The sequence below is a fragment of the Artibeus jamaicensis genome, unplaced genomic scaffold (assembly GCF_021234435.1).
Source record: "Artibeus jamaicensis isolate MK-2021 breed Jamaican fruit bat unplaced genomic scaffold, CSHL_Jam_final scaffold_847, whole genome shotgun sequence".
NCBI classification, from domain to species: Eukaryota; Metazoa; Chordata; class Mammalia; order Chiroptera; family Phyllostomidae; genus Artibeus; species Artibeus jamaicensis.
The window spans coordinates 11,247,311-11,269,626 of NW_026522057.1; the positions used below are offsets into that span (position 1 = coordinate 11,247,311).

A 22,316-nucleotide genomic window follows, 5' to 3' on the forward strand; every position below is an offset into this window, starting at 1 on the left:
TGGGTGAAAAGCAGACTTGTTTTAAAAACCTGTTCTACTCAACATCCCTTTCCTTCCAGAGGATCTTTTAAAAGATAAGAAATGTAGAAATATAACTTCTACATTTTTATATAGGCTTACACTTTTCCCTCCAATTAAAATTCTCTTCAGGAACTAAGTAAAAGAACGTCAGCAGTAGCTCCACTTCCAGGTTCCACAGCAATAGCCTTTGGAAATGGCTGGAAAAAGCAGGAGAGAATTTTTAGTTTTAACCAGAAAATACGCTTTATGATCACAAAACAGGTTCTTGATGTGTATAGAATCGTCAAATGCTGAACTAAGCAGGAAAACCATCCAGACCTGCGCTCCCAGGGCCTCCTCGCAGGGCTCACTTAAAATTTAATTCAATGGGGGAAGTCGAAGTGCCACGACGAGGCTTTTAGCTCATCTCCACGGTTGCCTGCACGTAAATACCCCCGGCTTTGAATACTGCAGTCTCAGATTTAGAAAGTGCTCTTAACAATCGTGTGTTAGGCAGCCCTGCCAGCCTCACGTCAATAAAGCTTTCTCGGAAATACTTCAGAAAATTAGAATATGGAAATCGATAGGTAGGCAGAGGCAAGACTGATCTCAAAACTTAACTATTTTCTTGCCCACCTGTCCAGAGGAAAGAGGAGGATGACGAAGGAATGCAGAAGACAGACAATGTAAAACAGGCATATGGAGGTTTTCTCCTCCTAACCAGGGTTCGGGTGCACAGCAGGAAGGGCGGGGAGCCTGAGGGCCAGCCCTGATTCACTCAGAATCTGGGACAGTCAGGCCATCAGCAAACCAAGGGCGCCGTACTAAAAAGTCATTTGTCCTTTGAGTCACAAAATCGAACCTCTGCTACATAGTCTAACAAAAATGCAAATATAGTAAAAGTGAAAAAGATGTTCCTCTCAGGGTTCCACAAAATTGGACAAATGGTGGCTTTCAACCACAGAATGAGTGATAACAAATTCTAAAATCTCTTCCCCACCACGGTACTGCTACATGAGTGTCTCTCGGTCTGTTAGGTTGGGCCGCATTCGTGGTCTGTCGTCCGAATCGTCTCCGGCAGGGTCGTTCTCCTCGCCCGACTCCACGTAGATGGGCCAGTCATTGTCCGTGTCACTCTTTCCTTGGCTCTCGGATGAAGCCTCCACCAGGCTAAGGTTGATGGGCATCAAATCGTCCTCGTCATCATGTGTGTCTGTGACGCAGGTGCAGCTGTCACACAGCCCAAAGCGCCTCAGGCCCTGTGACAGGTGACTCGTGAAGGTTCTTCTGCAGCCCTTACAGATGATTGGACGGTTGGATCTGTGGACCTAAAATTACAAGTAGACAAAGTAAATGTCACAGAAATGGAGTCGAATCGCGGCCTTCAAGGCCCCACCGATGTGGGCCCTGCTGGACCCTCCAGCCTCACTTCTCACCACTCTTCCAGCTGTTCCGTCAGCTGCGGCCGCAGCCTCACCAGGGTCCTTGCCACCCCAGCGCCCTTGGACATCCCTGGAAATTGCCCTCCTCCTCATTGCCAACCCCTCCCGTCTTTCAGGAAAGGCTTTTCTGATGCTCCAGGCCGGGTTAGCTCCCCCAGCTATATATTTTCACTTCTGCTTCTTCCTTGATTATACAGCAGTATCCCATTACCTGTGGGGAATATGTTCCAAAACCCGCTGGGAATGCCTGAACCTGCAGATAGTACTGAACCATACATACTAGTCTGTCTGGGAAAAGTGCAGCCATTCTTAATATGGTTAGAACAGTTTGTGTGGCATCGGACATCGATGTAATCAGGCACTCAAGGAGAGTGGACCGGAATGCGCATGCGTGAACAATGATGCCTTCACTGTACTAGTCAGTGGTGGCGGTACACGCAGTAAGTAAACACATGTACTATACAGCTGCTGCATTGAAAATGACTGAGCGAGACTTCCGCCAAGATGGAGGTATAGGTGGGTGTGCCGTGCCTTCTCACACAACCAAGTTTAGGGACAACTAAATATTAGCATCAGAAAACACAACCAGAACACGGAAAATTGAACTTTTCGGAAGTCCGTTAACAACAAATTCTTCAGCCCGACCGGTAAGGGGCGAAACCGGCATCTCGTGAGGGGTTGCACAGGAGGACTCCTGTCGGACGGACCCAGGCGCGGAATCCCGGCGCGCGAATCCAGACGCACGGGTTCCAAACGCAGGATTGGACCTAGCGAGCGACCGAGCAACCCACCAGGTGAGCGACTGCTGAGGAGACAGTGGGGAGGCGGTGCTGCGTGTTGACTGCGGTTGCCTGTCTGCAGGTGAGCGGACAGGCGAGGGAGTGGGCGGTTGGACCGGGGCCGGCGGTCCCCGTGGCGTGCGGCAGTAGAGGGCACCGCCATTTCCCCGCTCTGACCACGCCCCCACATACAGCGTCACAACCCAGCGACCTGGGAGTCCAAGGCCCCGCTTCTCACATTTAAAGGGCCAGAACAGACCAAAAATGTCGCAGGAAGACCTCAAAGCCCCAGAGATAAATCTAAGCGACGAAGAAATAGCAAAACTCTCAGATGCACAGTTTAAAACACTGGTCATCAGGATCCTCACAGATCTGGTTGATTATAGCCACAAATTAGAGAAACATATGAAGGCTAAACTAAGGGAAATGAATGGAATTCCACAGGAAACCCATAGAGATGAAAAGGAAACTGGGACTCAAATCAATGGAGTGGACCAGAAGAAAGCAAATAATGGCCAAACAGAAAAGAGTCAAGGAGCAAGAATTCAAATAAATGAGGAGAGTCTTAGGAACCTCCAGGACATCTTTAAACGCTCCAATATCCAAATTATAGGGGTACCAGAAGGGGGGAAAGACACAACCACCAGTGGAAAAATTATTTGAACAAATAATAAAAGAAAATTTCCCCAATCTGGCAAAGGAAATAGACTTCCAAGAAATCCAAGAAGCTCAGAGAGTACCAAAAAAGTTGGACTCAAGAAGAAACACACCAAGGCATATCATAATTACATTAGCCAAAATTAAAATGAAGGAGAGAATCCTAGAAGCAGCAAGAGCTAAGGGGACAGTCACCTACAAAGGAGTCCCCATCAGACTGTCAGCAGATTTCTCAAAAGAGACCTTACAGGCAAGAAGGGGCTGGAAAGAGGTATTCCAAGTCATGAAATCCAAAGACCTACAACCAAGATTGCTCTATCCAGCAAAACTTTCATTTAGAATGGAAGGACAGATAAGGTGCTTCTCAGATAAGATCAAATTCAAGGAGTTCATCATCACCAAGCCCTTATTATATGAAATGTTAAAGGGACTTATCTAAGAAAAAGAAGTTAAAGAAACATGAACAGTGAAAGAACAACAAGCTCACAGTTATTAACAACCACACCTAAAACGAAAGCAAACTAAAAGGACAGCTAGATCAGGAGTGGAAACATAGAAATGAAGATCTCAAGGAGGGTTAGCAACAGGGGAGTGGGAGGAGGAGATGGGGGGGAGAAGGTACAGAAAATAAGTAGCATAGACAGTAAATAGAAAATAGATGGGGGGGGCAAGAATAGCATGGGAAATATAGAACCTAAAGGACTTGAGACACATGGACATAAACTAAAGGGGGGTAATGGTGGGGATGGGGGGGCAGGGTGGAGGGGAATGAACGGGGGAATAGAACAACTGTAACAGCATAATCAATTTAAAAAAATAAATTTAAAAAAAAAAAGAAAATGACTGAGCAAGGGGACCTCCAGTCAAGATGGTGGCACAGGCAGGCATGGCTCCCCTCTTCACACAAAATTATAACTAAAATGTAGAACCACCATCTCTCAGGAACATCAGAAGTTGAGTTGAATGCAAGTCTGACAACTACAGAATTAAAGAAACCCCATCCATTCAGACTGGTAGGAGGGATGAAGACATGGAACAGGCTGTTGCAGATAAAAATTCAGAAGGGATACTCGGGAGCTCAGAGTCCCAGCCCCACACCAGGCCCACCAGCCTAGGGTTCCAGTCCCAGGAAACTGAAGTCCCTGCAACTTCTGGCTACAAAACCAGTGGAGATTCAGTCAGTGGAAGAAACTTGTTAAGTCCCAAGCAGTTCCTGTTAAAGAACCCACACACAGACTCACCTACTCAGACTCACTCCCTCTGAGCTCCTGCACTGGGGTGTAGCTCGAAAGGCACCAGTGGCACGCAGGGAGAAACTAAAGTGTCTGGCATCAGGGCAAGCAGAGGCCACTGTCCCTTTACAAAACCCCACCACAGAGCAGGCGAGCTGGTGCCATATCTGAGACTCCATCAATCTGGCTAACACTGTTTGATCTGCCTTGGAGATCCCCAGAGATTCTGCCCCGCCCAACTTACAGGCCCACCCAAGCTGCTTTTCCATATGAAGCGCAGGCCTTAGCTCACACTTCACAACTTCTTGAATCCTATCAAACAAGCAACAGCCTGCCTCAGTGAGTCCCAGGCCCAGCACTAGCAGCAGGCAGCTTAGATTCACAGCTTGGCTCCACCTGGGAATATCCAAGCCAAACACAAGTAGCAGCCTTATTGCTTTATAGCTCAGGAAGGGTGGCCCTAGACAAAACACAGGTTGGGGCCGACCTTGGCCTGCACCACTTGGGAACCCCAGGGCCAGTGCACCCAGAGGTACACACCGTGCTGGAGCACTATCACCCTGTCCCTGCACAGCTGATCCTCCACAGAGGGCTGAGGTTGGTGGTCAGTGGTCACAGACAGCCCTTGCAGGTGACTGGCCTAGGTAAATCTCACCCATTGGTCTGCCAACAGCAACCAAGGCTCAACTACAAGAGGAGGGTGTACTCAGCCCATACGAAGGGTGCCCTGGAGTACCCATCTTGGGTGATAGGGGAGGCTGTGCCACTGGACCCTATAGGACACCAACTACATTAGGCCACACTACCAAGACACAGAGTCAAAGCAGCTCCACCTAATACAGAGAAACAAACACAGAGAGGCTACCAAAATGAGGAGATACAGACACATGACCCAAATGAAAGAACAGATCAGAACTTGAGAAAAAGAGCTAAACAAAATGGAGATAAGCAATCTGTCAGATGCAGAGTTCAAAACACTGGTTATTAGGATGCTCAAGGAACTTAGTAAGTAAGGACTTCAACAACATGAAAAAGATCCAGTCAGAAACAAAGGATAATTGAAATAAAGAAATAATTTACAGGGAAACAACAGTAGAGTGGATGAAGCTGACAATCAAATCATTTATCTGGAACATAAGAAGGCAAAAAGTGTAATAAAATGAGGGTCACCTACACAACTCTCCCCCACCTCCACGCAGGTGCTGGGGCTGGGTGGGAAATGGAAAATGCGGCTGACCTTTGGCATCACACTGGTGACACAGACTCAGAGCCACCTGCCTGAGCCCTAGGGTTCTTTGCCTATGACAACCATCCCTGACCAAGAATCTAAACTTAATTCTTCTCTAGGAAAACCAGTCTGTTACTATAAGTTTTAACTTTCTCTAAGTGCCAGCAACACAGCTTCAATTTAGTAGTAGAAGCATGTTTAAAATTCTCTGAAAATAGCCCAGGGACAGAGATGTGAAAGATACTTCTAACCTTTACTTTAGACCAGTCATTTTCAACTGGTTTTGTCTCACTTACGCTAATTGCTAAAATTCTGAGGCACACACAAAATATATTTTTGCCTATCTGATAAAAATAGGTATAATTTTTGTTTTCATTCAGTGATTTGAGGAAGGGAGGAAGGGAGTGAGAGAGAGACAAACATCAAGTTGTTGTTCCATTTATTTATGTGATCACTGGTTGATTCTTGTATGTGCCCCGACTGGAGATTGAACCTGCAACCTTGGCATATCAGGACAATGCTCTAACCAAGTGAGCTACCCTGCCAGGGCAGTATAGCCCTGATTCATTCTCACTGGATGACTACTGTTGTGTTGGCTGTTGTCATTTTTTAATTTGACAATCTAAGGGAAAAGAGGTCAATGCCCCTGACTGAACAGTCAGGTATTACATGTTTTAAAACTTCTTGTGGCACCTCGGTTAAAAATCACTGCATCAGACAAATGTCAGGAGCCACCCCCACGAACCACGAGAGAACCGCCAGCTCACTTACGCTCAGGGCGTGGCTCCGCAGGTGCTCCTGGCGCGTGAACCTCTTGCCACAGGTCTCACAGGGGTAGGGCCGCTCACCCGTGTGCGAGCGGATGTGACGCTTCAGGATGCCCTTCTGTTTGGCAGTGTAAGGGCAGAAAGGACACTTGTGGAGCTTGATGGGGACCACCAGCACGTCACCTAGGAAACCAAATGGACTGATTTAGCTGTACAGTAAGCAGCGACAGCACTGCCTCCGGCGGATGGCATCTGGGGCTGGGGGATTCCACCAGCCCAGATCGAGGTGATGGATCAGACCCCTGGACTGGGGTTCATGCTCTGACGGCCCCTCCTCAGCACGGCTTCCAGGCACGTACAGAGAGGTTTGTTACGAAGCAAACCCCAACTGTTTGGAATCATATTAACTCTGTATATCTGAAATGACCAAACATCCTGAAATCACTTGAATCTTTTTCCAACTTTTTTTTTGTTGTTGTTTACCTTGCTCATACAACCATTAAGGGGACAAGTGTAGAAACTGTTACTGTCAAATAAGTTTGCAGTATTCAGAGATTTGTTCCCTTTATCCACACCCTTCAGGATTAGCTAGAGAAACTTGGAGTTCGGGGAAAGAAGGGGAGAGCACAGTTGGGGGAGACCTCGGCAGACTGAAGTGGTTGCTTCACCTGGGCCCTGCCTCTGTCCTGAGCGCTCTACTTCCCTTAACGCTTAGCCCTGACACCTCTGGGTTGGAGGCGGGTGGGGTCTCTCTTGTGCTTCGCTGTCCCCTGTCCCTCCTTCCATCCTCAAACACCCTAAGCTCTTTTGAAGCTCACACCATCAGATGATACTACTGCTACCTCTCCTTGCTACAGTACCCAGGAGCCCCTTGGCCATCTCCTCATTCCCAGGAGCCCCTTGGTCATCTTCTCATTGCCTTCAAACAAAACTCCTGGCATAATTCATGGCAATACCAAAAATGACCCTTCCAACACCCTGGTCTCTCTGTCCCTTGCCCTCCTTTTCTCCAAAGACCTTGTCCTCACCCACCTTATTTCAGCTACCCAACCCTAGATCCAGAGTTCTCAACTCTGCCTGCATATTAGAATAATCTGGGAAACTTAAAAAAAAAATACTTATGTCCAATCTCCATTTCAAGGATCACATTTTAAAAGCACCCTTCCCATTCTAATGTACAGTCAGGAATGAGAGTCATGGCCCCATTCCTAGATACTGCCATTAAACCATATTTGCTCCATAACCTCCATTTCAAATACCCCATTACCCAATCACTCTCTCTTACCTTTTCAGCTCACCCCCTGAGGGTCCTTTACCTGCTGGAACCTCCAAGCCATGGACTCGACTGCCATTCTACTGCCTTTCTCCTCCTTTAGTCCTCACTCCTCTTTCCATTCATCAGGGAACTTACTCCTCCATGTACACCCTCCATTGCCTTGGTCCTCTCTCTCCCTCTACCTGTATTCTCTTGGTTAAACCTAGACTCTGGTTAAATACAATCCTCTGCCCGTTCCATACCTGAAACAAGGCAAGTCAACATCACCGAAGAAAAATACTCCACTGTGTGTTCTGGTCGCACTTCAAATCCATTTAACCATCACCATCTAACCACTAATGTCAAAAGAGCTCTTGGCTCTGCCCAGGCATCCAAAAAATGTCCCTGGTTCATTCACTCACCCACTCTTCTCAATGACTATTTTACACCTTCCCTCTGCTCAAGCCTGCATCCCCTCCGACTGCCTCCTCACTTTCAGCTTCTGTCCTTGTTCCTTGTTTAATTGAAAAGGAGGACCATGCAGAAGAGAACCTCTCCTGGCTCCCAGCCACCCACCAACCTCCCACATGAACACATATGTTCTGCTTTCACTCCCAATACTGTGAATGAATTGTCCTTGCCCGCTCCAAAGCCAGACCATCCCCTTCACTGGTACACAGGATCCCATGCCCCTCCCTCTATTAATTGCCCTTCCTCTTCCATCATCAATCATCCTCCTCTCTCCGGCTACCACACTGAGTCAAGGATCATCATCTCTCACCTGGGTAACTGCAGTTACTTCCTCCGAAGTGATCCTCCTGCCTCCACCCTTACTGCCCTGGGTCTATGCTGCCCTGGGTTCTACAGGTAGAGAGCGAGGGAGGAAGCAAGAGGAGCACTTAGGAGGATACTGCACACAGTACCCAAAGGGATCCTTTTACTGTACTATGCTGAGATCCTCTAGTGGCTTCCTTGCTCAGAGTAATATCCCAAGGCCTTCTCATGGCCTGCAAGACCCTACCTGGCCTACCCTCACCCAAACTCCATGAGCTCACCCCCCAGAACTCTCTGCTGTGCTTACTTTACTCCAGCCAACACCAGCTGGTCTTTTGGTTCACTCGCCAAATGCTGTCCTGCACCTGGCGTGCCTTGCTCTTCCCTCTGCCTAAAATGCTCTTCCCCCTGATATCTGGACAGTCTGCTCTTTTACTGCCTTGAGGTTTCTGCTCAAAAGCAGCTTGTTAGGAAGGGCCTCCTTGTCCACGCTAAATAAAATAGCATCCCCTTCACTTTCTGTCAACTTTTCCCTGCTTTTGTTCTTCTTCATATTATATATATACTTATTTATTGTCTGTCTCTCTCCACTACAATGTCAGCTTCATGAGGACAAGGACTATCTTTTGTTCTCTGAAATAAACAATGCTTGGCCTGTAGTAAGTGCTCAGTAAATATCTGTTGAGTGAATGAACGAACGAACGAACAGAAATGAAAAGACACTGACGAAGCACGCCAATGACAGAACACTAGACATTAAATGACCCGTGATGAGGCTGAGAAGGAATGGGCAGAGGTAACAGCGATGGGCACTCATGGTGTCAGAGGCCAGGGTAAAAAAGAACTGCAAGGAGAGAAAGGTCAGAGGCCACTACTGAGGGAGGTCAAGTAAGAGAACACCTGAAAATCGCCCTTTACCATGTAGCTGACCTCATGACAGAGGTTTCAGTGATGTGTAGGGGGCAGAAGCCAAGCTGCAGTGGGCTGAGAAAGCAGTGGGAAATGAAACAGTGGGGGTAGTAAATGTAGATGAACTTTCCAAGAAGCGATAGGAGGTGCTAGAGCTGGGGTTGGAAGGTCGGGAAGGAGATTCTAACAGGACCTAAAGCTTTGACAGTGTCTGTGAATGCGGACACAGGCAACACGGACACAGAACTACCACAACAGCCTCCTGCCGTCTCCCTGCCCTGGTCTCCCAGCCGCACACCACCTTGTGCTGAGGCCAAATTAAATTCCCTGAAGCACAGATCCAGTCCACTCCCAAGCTCAGGAACTACCCAAGATCCCCTCTGTGCCTAGAGATAAAAACCTCACCTCTGCCCTGGCTGACATAGCTCAGTGGACTAGGTGCCAACCTGCAAATCAAAGGGTTGATGGTTCGATTCCCAGCCAGGGCACATGCCTGGGTTGCAGGCCAGGTCCCCACCCCAGTAGGGGGTGCTTGAGAGGCAATCACACATTGATATGTCTCTCCCTCTCTTTCTCCTTCCTTTCCCCTCTCTCTAAAAATATTTCTTTACATCTATAAATAAACTCTTTTTAAAAAAACACAAACACCTCATCTCTTAGCATTCTGGATTTCCCATGATCTGACTAGTCAATTTTCTCCTACGTCTCTTCTTTTTACGCTCACATGCCTCATTCATACAGCCTCCCTGATATCCCAGTAGGAAGCAGTTCTCCTGCTTTTGGACAACAGGGAAACTCACACTTCCATCTGTCTTCCAGCCCTAGTACCCTTTGGCCATGTCATGCCAATTACACACGTCTGATCTCTAAGTTCTTTGAGGGCTGGATCCTTATCTGACTTATCTTCATAGCTTCACCAAGAAGGGACTCAAATATTTGAGCAAATAAATGAATGACCAGACAAATCAGTCCTACTCAGAGCTTTGGCACTTGGAAGAAATTTAGCCTGGAGCTGTGTGCATGGAATCAAAACCTGGCAGGCGCCAGGCCTGGCCGGGGGCCAGGTGGCTGCCTTGCCACAGCACCCAGTAGCTAGAAACCTGAGTTTACAGACTGCCGCTCAAGACCTGAATGAAGCCCTGGCTGGTATGGCTCAGTGGTTGAGTGCTAGCCTGTGAATCAAAGGGATGCAGGTTCAATTCCCAGTCTTAGGGCACATGCCTGGGTTGTGGGCCAGGTCCCCAGTGGGGAACCACACATTGATGCTTCTCTCCCTCTCTTTATCTCTCCTTTCTACTCTCTAAAAATAAAATAAATAAAATCTTTAAAAAAAAAAGACTTGAATGAAGATACCTGGCAGCTGAAGTACATCTTGATACTTGTGCTTACAGGCAGCTTGTGCTGAAAGCTAAAATAATTGCACTGAAATCCTCAATCCAACTGTGCTCCTTCAGTCTGTATAATAAGTGAAGCAAAGCCAGCCCAGGTTTCTAGATTTAGCTGCGCCGCTTACCAGCTCTGCGTTCTCAGGAAACTCACTAAACCCTTCTGAGTCTGAGTTTCTCTGCACTTCCTCTGCCAAACTCACGGGCGTGAGGAAGGTCTAAGACTGTTAAAGGGCGATCAGAGTCTGGGAAGGGCTCTAACCTGCATGGAACTGAGGCTGCAACAAGTCCCCACAGAGCACTCCCTGGAAACGGCCACTACCATCTACATGTCGGTTGAGACAGTGTCTCTGAGACCAAAACAGCGTTTTCAAACCCTTCCAGTCTAATTTTAATCAGACATACGCAATGTTCTCCTTCAAAAAACTGAAATTAAAAAACCCTAAAGACAGCCATTTAGTAACAGATAAAAGCAGCTGATCTCCATTATTTAAAATACTTTCACGGTTCCATATTGAAGGGTATATAAGAATTTGATTCATTAATTTCTTTTGCCTTTAGGTTCTGGAAGCTATAGGGTGCTTTCATCGGGACGGTGACAGCCAAATCTATTTCGGTCTCCTACGAGATGCTTTATCACACAATTAGCTCACTGTTAAGAAGAGTTAACTCATCTTTCGAAATTGTTCAGGGATAAAATCAAGCTCTCTTAAAACAAAAAAGCCTACGAAAGGATATAAGAAATTTATTCACACGAAGCCAAAGGCCAACTCTAAAATATTCTCAAGTAGGCCACACCACTGACCATGACATGTTAGTGAATGTCTTTGTGCCGGTCAGCATGGCTGACACAAAGAAAAATCAATTTCCTACCTGTCTAGAGCATATTATACATGACAAAAATTATGAACACCTTGTCGCTTGGTCCTCAGTCCTGTGAAAAAGCAAGACAGGACGATTACCTCCTGAGCAAGACAGGCTCAGAAAGATTTAGTGATTTAACCCAAATCCCACCACTGGTTGGTGGGATTCTGAATGTTCAAACTGCCCTCAACATGCTTACACTCTAGTTGTAGAGGTAAAATACTCACATACATGAAGAGACAATGACCCACTCAATTAGTACCTATTGGTTGTAGTGGTGGCAGCGATAATGTGGTGAGAGTGATGGCGGTGGCAATGACAGCAATGATGGTAGTGGTGGTGGTGGTGATGGTGGTGATGGTGATGATGGGAGACTACAGGCACAGATGTGGGTGCTAAATGACCGCCAGAGACAATGAATGACAATGGAGCTCACCTGAGTCCTCTCCATACCAGTCGGCCTGGACATCCATCATGGAAGTCATGGCTCCTCCCATGCCGTCTGGTCTTCCCTCCAGACTCCGAGAAAAGTGATGGTCCACATCATCTTTGCTCTGGACAGCACTGTTGCGCAGCAGGGCCTCTAAAAACTGCTTCACATGGAAGTTACTGTAAGCCAAGTCCACGGCCTGGCCACTGGGCAAACCCTCCTCCATGTGGGCCAGGCTCAGCGGGGCAGCATACTGCTGTAGCTGCTCCCCAACCTCCACCTCCACTTCATCAGCATCAAACTCCACCTTGGGCTCGATCTGTTTGGGCAGAGTAGAGAGGTCACTGTCAGCTGAGCCACTGCCCTGGCTGTCTTTCCCCAGCAGTTCCAAGGGGTGGCAGCCTCTGCAGTCCCCACAAGGGGACTCTCTTGGACAATCCACACGCTCTTCTTCCTCAGCTGGAGAGGAGATCATGCTCTTAGTATCACAGGAGGTCCCCTCCTTGCTTGAACTGGGGCTCCCACTGTCAACCTGATGAACTGCTGCTGCAGCCGCTGCCGCCACCGCTGCAGCCACAGCAGCCTCCTTCTCCATCTTCCGGCAGATATCCAGGGATGACCTGATGTATGTCTTGCAGAAGTTCACCACATCATTCATCTGCAGGTAGCTGGCGGCCGACATAACTTCAATCACATTCTCCCCACACAAATCCAACTTCCCAGAATAGAGGAAATCTAAGATGATGGAAAAGGCATCGGAGGTGACAATGTCCAAGGAGGCGGTGCTATGCCGCCCACTGTCCTGGATATAGTGAATGAGCAGGGCTCGGAAGTAGCCGCTGTTGGCAAACAAAATGTTCCTGTGGGCCTTGAAGATCCGCCCTTCCACAATGATGCTGCAGTCACAGAAAAAGTCCCTCTTTCGCTGTTCATTCAGCTCTCCTAAGAGCTTGGCATAATAGGACTGCACCTCCATTTCTCCACCAGCTGCTGCTGCTATTCTGGAGCAGCCTGTATCTCTGCCAAGATTTTTGAAAAGTTAATTCACAAACTCCAACTTTACAAATAAGATGTCCATTTTTAAATTTTTATTTTTTAATTTCTTTAAAGATTTCATTTATTTTTCAGAGAGAAGGGAAGAGGGAGGAACGAGAGGGAAAGAAACATCAATGTGTGGTTGCCTCTCGCATGCCCCCAACTGGGGACTTGGCCCACAACCCTGGCATGTGCCCTGACCAGGAATTGAACCTTGAACCAGCAACTTTTGGGTTTGCAGGCAGGCATTCAAGCCACTGAGCCACACCAGCCAGGGCATTTTTACTATATTTTTTAAATTCTTCCCAAAACACTGGTTCAATAGCGTCTTTATATATGGGCTGTTTGGGATCTAACAAAAATCAGAGGTTGTCCAACTCTGTCAATTTTAGAAAAACAACAAAATATAACTAGAGCTAACTACATGTGGGCAGAGTACATGGTGTTTGATTCTTTCAGTGAATTTTTAGAAATATCCTATGACAAAACACCAATATTGTCCCCATTTTTCCAATAAGGGCAAGAGACTCAAAGAAGACACATGACCCAGCTGTAACAAAGCCAGGACCCAAAATAACCAGGCTGGTTAACCTCCAGAGTTCGTGCTCTGATGCATGAACTATCTCTACTTTCTTCAAGGCTCAAAATACAGATAATACCCAAGCCTGAGAATTACCGTTCAGTCTACATTGTCCTGATACACAGCTTAGAGACTGGCAACCAGTCTCAGCTCACACCTCTTCTCATCACTTTGTGGAAACATTGGCAGATCCTTGGGCCAGCACTGACCTTCTTATGGCTGTAGTGTCCTTTCTGGCTTTGGTTGGAACCACCCTTCCGTATTCTTGGTCAATGTGCTTTGCATCTGGCTGATGCATGCCCAGGCTCCACCAGCTGACCACAGTGATTGGCTCAGAGATGGCCACGCGGCTTGTTCAGAGCCAGTGAAAAGCGATTAAATGTTTACTGGGAGTTCAAACACAATGCACTCTCTCCTGCTCTGCAGGCAGGTGCGGTATGAGGGATGCTGCTGCCACCACCAGGTGACCCAGCCCTACAAGGATGACAACACAGGAGTAACGGATGGACCCAGGGATACCATCTAAGCCCCAACTTCTGCTGTGCCAGAAGCCAGTTCAGTTCCTTTTTCCTTTTTGCTTAGCTGGTATGAGTTATGTTCTCTCTCTCTCTCTCTCTCTCTCTTTCAGTTTATTTTATTCTCATTTGAGAGAGAGGGGAAGCGGGGAGGTGGGAGGGAAGGGGAGAGAGAGAGAGAGAGAGACACGTCAATGTGAAACATCAATCAGTTGCATCCTGTGACTGGGCATGTGCCCTGACTGGGAATCGAACCAGCAACCTTTTGGTTATGGGGATGATGCCCCAACCAACTGAGCCACTCCGGCCAGGGTTGAGTTAGGTTTTCTACTTCTTGCAAGTGAGAGACTCCTGACTGATTGACTCTACTACCCTTGGTTTACTCCTCTGTATTTCTGTGTCCTGGCCCTTGTCTTTCTGTGGATTACAAGACGTATGATCCGTGTCTTATTTCATTTGATATCTCCCACAGCACCTGGTAAAGTGCTTTGGACAAGGTACATTTGCCAAATACAATGAAATACTCTTTTCTTAACTGCTAAGTAGAACATGTATAAACCAAATTCAAAATCTTCCTGCTAAAATTCCACCTACGTATATGCTTTTGCTGGTATATGCATGCATTTTTCCCGGATGGTTATATAAGCAGTAGTTATCTTCTTTCCCAAGCTGTCTGCTCCATCCTTTCCCATCACACAAGCCACAGAGCCATCCAACAATACCCGTCTTACTTACTGACCCATTGAGCTCAGAGAAGTGTCTACAACCATGGACACCATCTCCCCTTACTAAAATTGCAAAAAGCCTAGTTAGAGCTGCCAGCCATAGCTAACGACTCTTTAACACTGTTCCTTTCTACAACTGGAGCACAACAGTACCTCTCCCAACCAGAAATCAGGCACTCTCTTCCCCCAAAAAGGGTCCTTCCTCTGGCAAAACTAGACTCCCAAAGGCCTAACACAATAACTGTGCCGACTTTACTCTTACAAGACCCACAACAACCTTGTTAAAGGGCAATTTACACCTACTTCATACATATATATAACAAACGATGCATTCAGGTTGGAAACTAGAGAGCCAATTAGGGCCAGAAGTGGAGAGGAGCCTCTATAAGCAAGTAAAGTGACAAACTTAAAAGTGAGAACTGACAGCTAGGAAAAAGTAAAACCATTCCAAAAAACTAGACCTACACATTTTTTTTTTCCAAAATATCAGCCTGAGGCCATTTAGCTAAGGGCATTAAGGGCTCCTACATTGTCCAAATGGCCTAAGGACACCACTAAATTATAGCCCAGGGCTATAACAGGTGAGCCTAAGTCATCAAGAAGACTCATCTTTTTATATTATTCTAAACTCAGGGACGTTATATATATCATAATTTTGGAAATTTTCACCTGAAGTAGTTAGAATTAACATTTGGTGCTGAAAGGAAGAGAACTGTCAAAGATACCTGAAAAATTCCACTATTCCCAAATAAAACACCCCTGAAAGTTTTGCACAGGACTAGGGTTTTGTTCCAGTCATTCTTACCTCTTCTGGCTGCTCCACCCAAGCCTTCCCGGCAGTTCCTGCTACTGCCCCGGCAATTAAAATGGTGAGAGAAGAACAAGATACAGGAAAATGCTACATTTAAATACCGCATTGTAGGCTTCCTCAGGACTGAAAGAAAACCTATCAGATTGGTAAAATCACATTTTTTTAATGTGATAATATCCACTATGGATGGGAATGTAAATTTGAACACCATTTTAGAGAGGAATGTTTAAAGGGGAATATTTATCCCAGCTTAAAATGTATACATCTTTTGCCCCAGAAATTTCATGGCTAAGATTTTACCCTTTTGGATGTATTCTAAAAAATACATCAAATTATAAATTCAGAGATACCAGCGATTACACCAGGTCTTTTTGTATCAACGCAAAAGTAAAAACAATCTGAATGTCCTCTGACCGAGAAGTTAAATCAATGAAGTGCAATCACACAGGGAAATACTAGGCAACCATGTTTTCAGTGAGCTAGAGCTGAGAGTGTGTATATGAAAAAGGACACTAAGATATGGTGAGAGAAAAAGGCAAGATGCAAAACAAAATATATAGTATGATCCTATCTGTCTACATGTTTTTGCTGGTATAGGCATAAATCTTTTTCTGAAAGCTTATATAAGCAAATACCCTTGAGGAGAGAGAATATGGGCAAGAGAATGTGTGGTAGGAACTTCCCTTTTCCTTTGCAACCTCTGTACTGTTAGCATGTTCTACTATGTATTTGTATTGCTTTTATTTTTCTTTTCTAACAAACAAAGGAGGGGGGCAAAGGGGTAAGGAGTTGGCAAACCAGGGAGATAAATACGTAAGTGGGCACAACACTTCTGAATGTGTAGAACGGTCTTACCTGCATGGCCTCCTCCCAGGACACTTCCATTTTTTTTTCACTGGAAGATGCTCCTTTTCAATAATAGTGCTCAAAATCCTTTTCCTTTGGCTTACTCTCTGCAACTATTCTAAACTCTATTGGCTCACACAAATACTCCCTGACTTTGCACAAGTCGATCCACATACTTTCTTCAAAACTTGCCTCAATCCTACATTTGGCATATAATGTGAAAATGTTTATTCATATTAATCTTACTTGCCTTTGGTGCTCTGCATCCCTGGGACATGCTGAGGATCAACATTTCTCCCAGAAAAGCAGCTCCTAGGGCACACTGCTCTCAGAAGTATATTTATCCGCACTCTGGCAGGCGTCCTCCAACCTTCCCACAGTTCCAATTCAACAGTTACTAGCTACGAACAATGCCCGATAAAAGGAAGATGCCAAGAACAGAAAAGTGAACCTAATACTACATAGTGCCCATCCTCCGGGAGAGGGCAGATGTCAACGCTACCCCCTGCAATCCTACCCAGCCAGATCACAGGACGGTCTTCATTCCGGCACCAAAAGCAGCCTTGAATTCCAACCACTGACTCCTGACAAGACTCCTCCAGGTTCACTGACCTGAGAATAAGGAAAACCTGCTCATCAATTGGTAGCATTCACTGAGAACTACTTCTCACGAAGCACTGAACAAAGTCTGTACAAATGTTAATTAATTTTAACCTCACAAGAGCCCAGTGCAGTAAACACAATCATTACATCCTCTTTTTCCCAGGAGAAAACTGCGGTTCAGACTTACAGATAACACGCCCAAAGCTAGGATTTGAACGGAGGTCGGTTTGATTCCAGACTTGACACCCTTAACCACCATGCCAGCCTGATTCCCCAAACCCTCCAGGACAGAATGAGAAGGGTTGGGGAAGTCACTCCTTTCCCCAAACCATGGAGTAAAAGGGAAGGACACGGAAGAAGTTTCCATTTCTACAAAAAGAATTTCAGGGCGAATCGCATTTTTGGTTCACCTGATAAATTTTCACAAGACAAGGGGGTCCTCCCCCGTCCGGACCCAGACGACTGGAACTTTGGCCTCCGAGGGTAGGGAACCGAGGCCTTCCTTGCCCCTCCCGTGGCCTCCGCGGACAAAGTGACCATCGCTACGGCGGTTACTGCCTCGCGCCCCCGCACCTTCTGGATGAGCCCACTCCCCGATCACCCTGGTGAGCCACGCCGGGGGACAGCCTAATGCCAGGGAAGGCGCGCGGGGGGAGGGGGGGTGCTCTGCCTTCACGGCGCCCGTCTCCAAGCTTAAGGGGAGATTGGGGGTCGGTCATTCGCTGCGGGGATCCAGGAGTCGCCAGGGCCGGGCGGTCGGAAGAAGGCCGACTGAGATCGGGCTCCCTGCCCGCTGACCCCTGGCCAGGGCCGACCTTCGGTGTGCCCGGGATCCTGCCCAAGCCAATGAAAGCGGCAGCGTGAAACCCCTTCTCGGTTCTCACCTTCCAGCGGGTCCCAGCAGCGCTTCCACTAAGCTACGTGCACCGACACGCCCCCCTTTCATTCACTCGCCGCCCCCTCCATTGAGGAGCGGGGTAGCCAACCAATCATGGGTGCGCCTGGGCTCAGGAAGGCGGGCACTCGACCAACAGGTTAGTCAATGGCGCCGGAGCCCCCTCCGGGAGGATGCGCTCTGAAGACTCCAGTGCTCGCGGGGTGATGGGAGTTGTGGTCTCAGAGTTTGTTTTTCGGTGAAACATATAGTGGACAAAACTACAAGTACCAAGATACCAAAAAGAGCAAGAACCAGCACTTGCCAAAGGCTAGAGCTTCCTTCGGTCTTCTGAGTCCCACTTGAGCGACCTGCGAAGTATTGATCTCTTTGTCCGGAGAGCTAAAGGCACGTCATGCATATTAATACAACCTGGAGAGTAAGGGCTATGACTTATCCGTGCCCCCTTCGCAAAAAAATCTGGAAATGTGTGAAATGGTTTAACCTACTCAACAGGTTTTTTTAAATTGTATTTTCCCATTGTCATTTAGTCCCCTTACACCTCTCACTCCCCGCACCCCATCACCACGCTATTGTCCATGCCCATGAGTCCATTTTACACAACAGGTTTTGATGGAATACTAGCTACCATTTTCCCCCTTGAATAAAAGGCTTTCAGATTCATGTAACACTTAAGTAGCTGTACGAGGTGTTAAGCAATGGTACAGGCAAGATCTGGCGTGGCTGTGAACAAGATAAACCAGCTTACTGTTCTCAGGAAACTTAGTTTTAATGGGGGGTGGGCTGTATTAGTCCGTTAGGGCTGCTGCAATAAAGTATCACACATTAATTTAAACAACACAAATTCATTGTCTCACAATTCTAGAGGCTAGAAGTCCAAAATCAAGGTGTTGGTAGTGTTGGTTCTTTCTGAGGCTATGAAGAAAGGATCTGTTCCTGTCCTCTCTCCTTGGCTTATAGGTGGCCATCTTCACATTCACATGGCCTTTTCCCTGTATATACTTCTGTGTTCATATTTTCCTTTTAAAAAAAAAATAAGGACATCAGTCTATTTGGTTAGGGATTCGCTCTACTCCAATACAAAAGTCATCTGAACTAATTACATCTGCAGGCAGAACTGTAAGCAGTGCATCTCATTGTCCACTTTGCCTAGAAGGAGAGATGGCCTGAGGTCAAGATCTATACCAGTTCACAGGCAGTGACTAATGATTTGAGCAGCTCAGAGCTACAGATCAGAAGGTTATGACAAACAGGTGTGGGAAAGATAGATCCCCCGCTCCCCCCAAATAGGCCCAGCTCATGAGACAACAGCTATGTCGTATGAATGCTCACCATGGGCTCCCACGTGTTCAGTGGGTTCATGGGCAAAGGGCCGTGGTGACGGGGTAAAGAACACAGACACACCCTCACCAAAGCCAAGCTAGCAACCACCGCTACTGATACCCAGTGTGCCCACAGCACGAGTCAGCTCGGAACCCTTGAAGTGATATCATACCTCGAGGGCACCAGCCAACTGCTTGGTGGCAAATTGACTACATAGGACCATGTCCCTTGCGATGGTGGTAGGAATTTGTTTCCCTGGAAGAGGCAGTGACTCTGGATTCGGATTTGCCCCACAGGCCTCTGCCAGCACCTCCATGTGTAGACTTACTGAACAGTTGGTAGCCCACACAGTATTGTTTCTGGTCATGGAGGTCCCTTCACAATATCGAAGTGAGACACTGAGCTGACACTCACAGGATTCACTGGCCTTAACCATGTGCTCCATTGGCCAGGCTTCTAGAATGTTGGAAGGGCCAATGGAAGGTCCAGACAAGGTACCCTCTGTTAAACACTTTGAGAGGTAGAGCGCCATCTACAGGATGTGTAATGCACTGAAACAGTGTGTTTCTCCTTTAGTCAGATACTACCCAGTTCAAGAACTAAGGGGGCTAGATGCAGGGGATTGGCTCCTCTCATAAAAACTTTTAGACTCACTCAAAAATTTCTGTTTCTTAGCCCCATGACTGTAGGGAGGGGAGGAATGCTAAAAGCTCTTAGTGATCGAGGGAGGAATGCCTCCACCAAGTGACAAAAATTTTCCACTAAACAAAGTTGAAACTGCCACTCAACCATTTTGAATATTTCATGTCTATAAACAGAAAACAACAAAAAAGAAAAAATCAAGGTATTATATGGGTTAAAAACTCTGGCTATCAAGGGGAAATAAGTTGTTACCATACCACAGGGGCAGGGAGGCTTAGTGATAGACTCAACTGTATCTCTAAGGGTCCTGTTGCTACAACAAATCCTGTGATCAAAGTTACTGCAAGACCACTGTAATTCTTTACAAGACAGCTTCACAGGGCACAGATCTCTCAGAAATGGAGGCTTGGATCTCTTCTGTGGGCCAAGAACTTGACCATCTGTTGCTAAGTGAAGGCAGAGGAACCTGAGATAGTGAAGAAGAAAAGTCACAAATCCAAGCACAGTCTTAGAATGAGTTATGGAGGGGAGGGTGATAGTCTGAATTTGAACTCTTTTCCTCAAAATATATATTTACATATTTCAAATAGTTTTTCTTCTCTTTCTTCTCCCTTGCCCCTATTATTGTCTCCAGGTGGTTGTCTAAGGAAAGTAACTTCACCATTGAGTCATAGATTGCAGATTTTTATTTAAAGATTTTATTTACTTATTCCTGGAGAGTGGAAGGGAAGAAGAGAGAGAGGGAGAGAAACATCAATGTGTGGTTGCCTTTCATGTGGCCCCCACTAGGGACCTGGCCTGCAACTCAGGCATGTGCCCTGACTGGGAATCGAATTAGTGACCCTTTGGTTCACAGCCCACTCTGAATCCACTGAGCTATGCCAGCCAGGGCAAATTGCAACTTTTTGAGAAGGAATTGCAAGGGAGCCAGAGGAGGAACATCAGAGTCTGGAGGTGACTTCCTAGGGGAGAGGTAGGCCACTTAGGGAAGAGGGTAAATAATTTTTAGGAAAGAAGAATGGGCCCGTAGAAGAACAGATGAGAGATATGATAGTTTGCATCAGTTTGTCTGGTTACACGTCCACCTTCCTCTCTTGTGATGAGTCAGGCTTCCCTAGCTGATGAACCCCAAGGGAGGGGGTTTATTACAATTGAGTTCCTCTCCCTCGACTTGTTGTTTTTCAAGTGACTTCAACTCAAAATAATCAATCTACCAAAGTGGCATACTTAAGGCTGGCATTTCCTGAACTCCAAAAACATCAACCCGTTTCCCTTCTTGGAAAAACCTTCACTGTTGTCACAGTAAGAAGGAAATGCCAGTTATCTCTCACAGCTGTATTCTTCTGCACACTCAGAGGGGGCTAGATCTACCCACTCTCAGTTACAGCCAAGAAGCAGACTCATGATGCATGAGTCCCAAGAACAATGCTGGAGCCATTGGGAAGACTATTATTTATTATTATTGTTATCATCATCATTTAACCCATGCGGAGGGGCACTGATGGCTTATGTGACTTGCTTCCCTGAACCAGTCCACAGCGCCACCTTCTGGAAGTCTTTGATGACAACCAACTTTAGGGAGCCAAAGTCATCACCTCTTCCTGGGAAACATCCTTTGCTCTTTGGACCACAATAATCCACCGGCTCCGTGGTTCTAAGGATTACATGAGACAACAGTGGCCAGCACACAAAGGATGTCCCCACTTTTGCAAATTATAAAATAATGCATATTCTTTTATAATAATGTGAGGCTGGAAGGAATAGGACTTTACTCAAGTTCACACAGCATTTCCCTGGCTGGTGTAGCTCAGTGGATTGAGCACAGGCTGTGAACCAAAGGGTCACCAGTTTGATTCCCAGTCAGGGCACATGCCTGGGTTGCAGGCCAGGTTCCCAGAGGGGGCCATGTGAGAGCCAACCACACATTGATGTCTCTCTCTCTCTTTCTCCCTCCCTTCCCCTCTCTCTAAAAATAAATAAATAAAATCTAGAAAAAAAATCATACAGCGTAGCACAATAGTAGTAAAACAAGGACAAGGGCCAGGGTACTAGTAAAAGTTCAACAACTGTCTTGGAAGCAGGGGTGTGTAGTGTTTGTAGATCTTGCTGATGTAAGCACTCCCACCTTCACTGATTTTAAATGATCCATATGGCATCACTGAGAGTTAAAGTTACTGTAGAAGATGTACAGTAAAAGGCACAGCATAGTGTTTCTACCATACAGATACAATAAGTTTGTCACTTCAAAAGCATAGATGACAGTGAAACACATAAAAATAATTACATAGTGTGAGTTTATTACCTTTATTTAATTTGTTTAATTGTAAATTTATATCATTTTTATTTTATTTATATTTTATTTATTTATGTTGAGAGAGAGGGGAAGGGAGGGCAAAAAAGTGGGAGAGAACGTGGATGTGCGAAAGAAACATCGATCAGCTGCCTCTCGCACACCCCCAGCTGAGGACCAGGTCCACACCCCAGGACCTGACTGGGAATCCAACCGGTAACTCTTTGGTTTGTGGGACAACACCCAACCCACCGAACCACACCAATGAAGGAAGTTTATATCATTAAAAAAAAATAATGGCTGTGGCCCTGGCTGGTGTAGCTCAGTGG

General features: G+C 46.5%; 1 protein-coding gene across 1 annotated transcript; it reads right to left on the minus strand.

Annotated features, from left to right (window-relative positions):
* Window positions 1-721: 721 nt before the first annotated feature.
* ZBTB8B (zinc finger and BTB domain containing 8B) lies at window positions 722-17,783 on the minus strand. The gene is made up of 4 exons (XM_037149197.2): window positions 17,722-17,783; window positions 11,729-12,741; window positions 6,110-6,288; window positions 722-1,328 (listed from the first exon to the last, which is right to left on the minus strand). Exons 1-4 carry the CDS (start codon window positions 17,781-17,783, stop codon window positions 1,011-1,013), a joined length of 1,572 nt encoding a protein of 523 aa, XP_037005092.2. The 3' UTR covers window positions 722-1,010.
* Between the last annotated feature and the right edge of the window lie 4,533 nt (window positions 17,784-22,316).

Excerpts from the sequence above, each read along its gene's own strand:
- ZBTB8B (XM_037149197.2), bottom strand. The coding sequence starts at position 17,783 with ATGAAAGGGGGGCGTGTCGGTGCACGTAGCTTAGTGGAAGCGCTGCTG. Across the intron at positions 12,742-17,721 it reads CTGCTGGGACCCGCTGGAAG|AGATACAGGCTGCTCCAGAA; the intron begins GTGAGAACCGAG and ends AAATCTTGGCAG. Across the intron at positions 1,329-6,109 it reads TGCGGAGCCACGCCCTGAGC|GTCCACAGATCCAACCGTCC; the intron begins GTAAGTGAGCTG and ends TTGTAATTTTAG.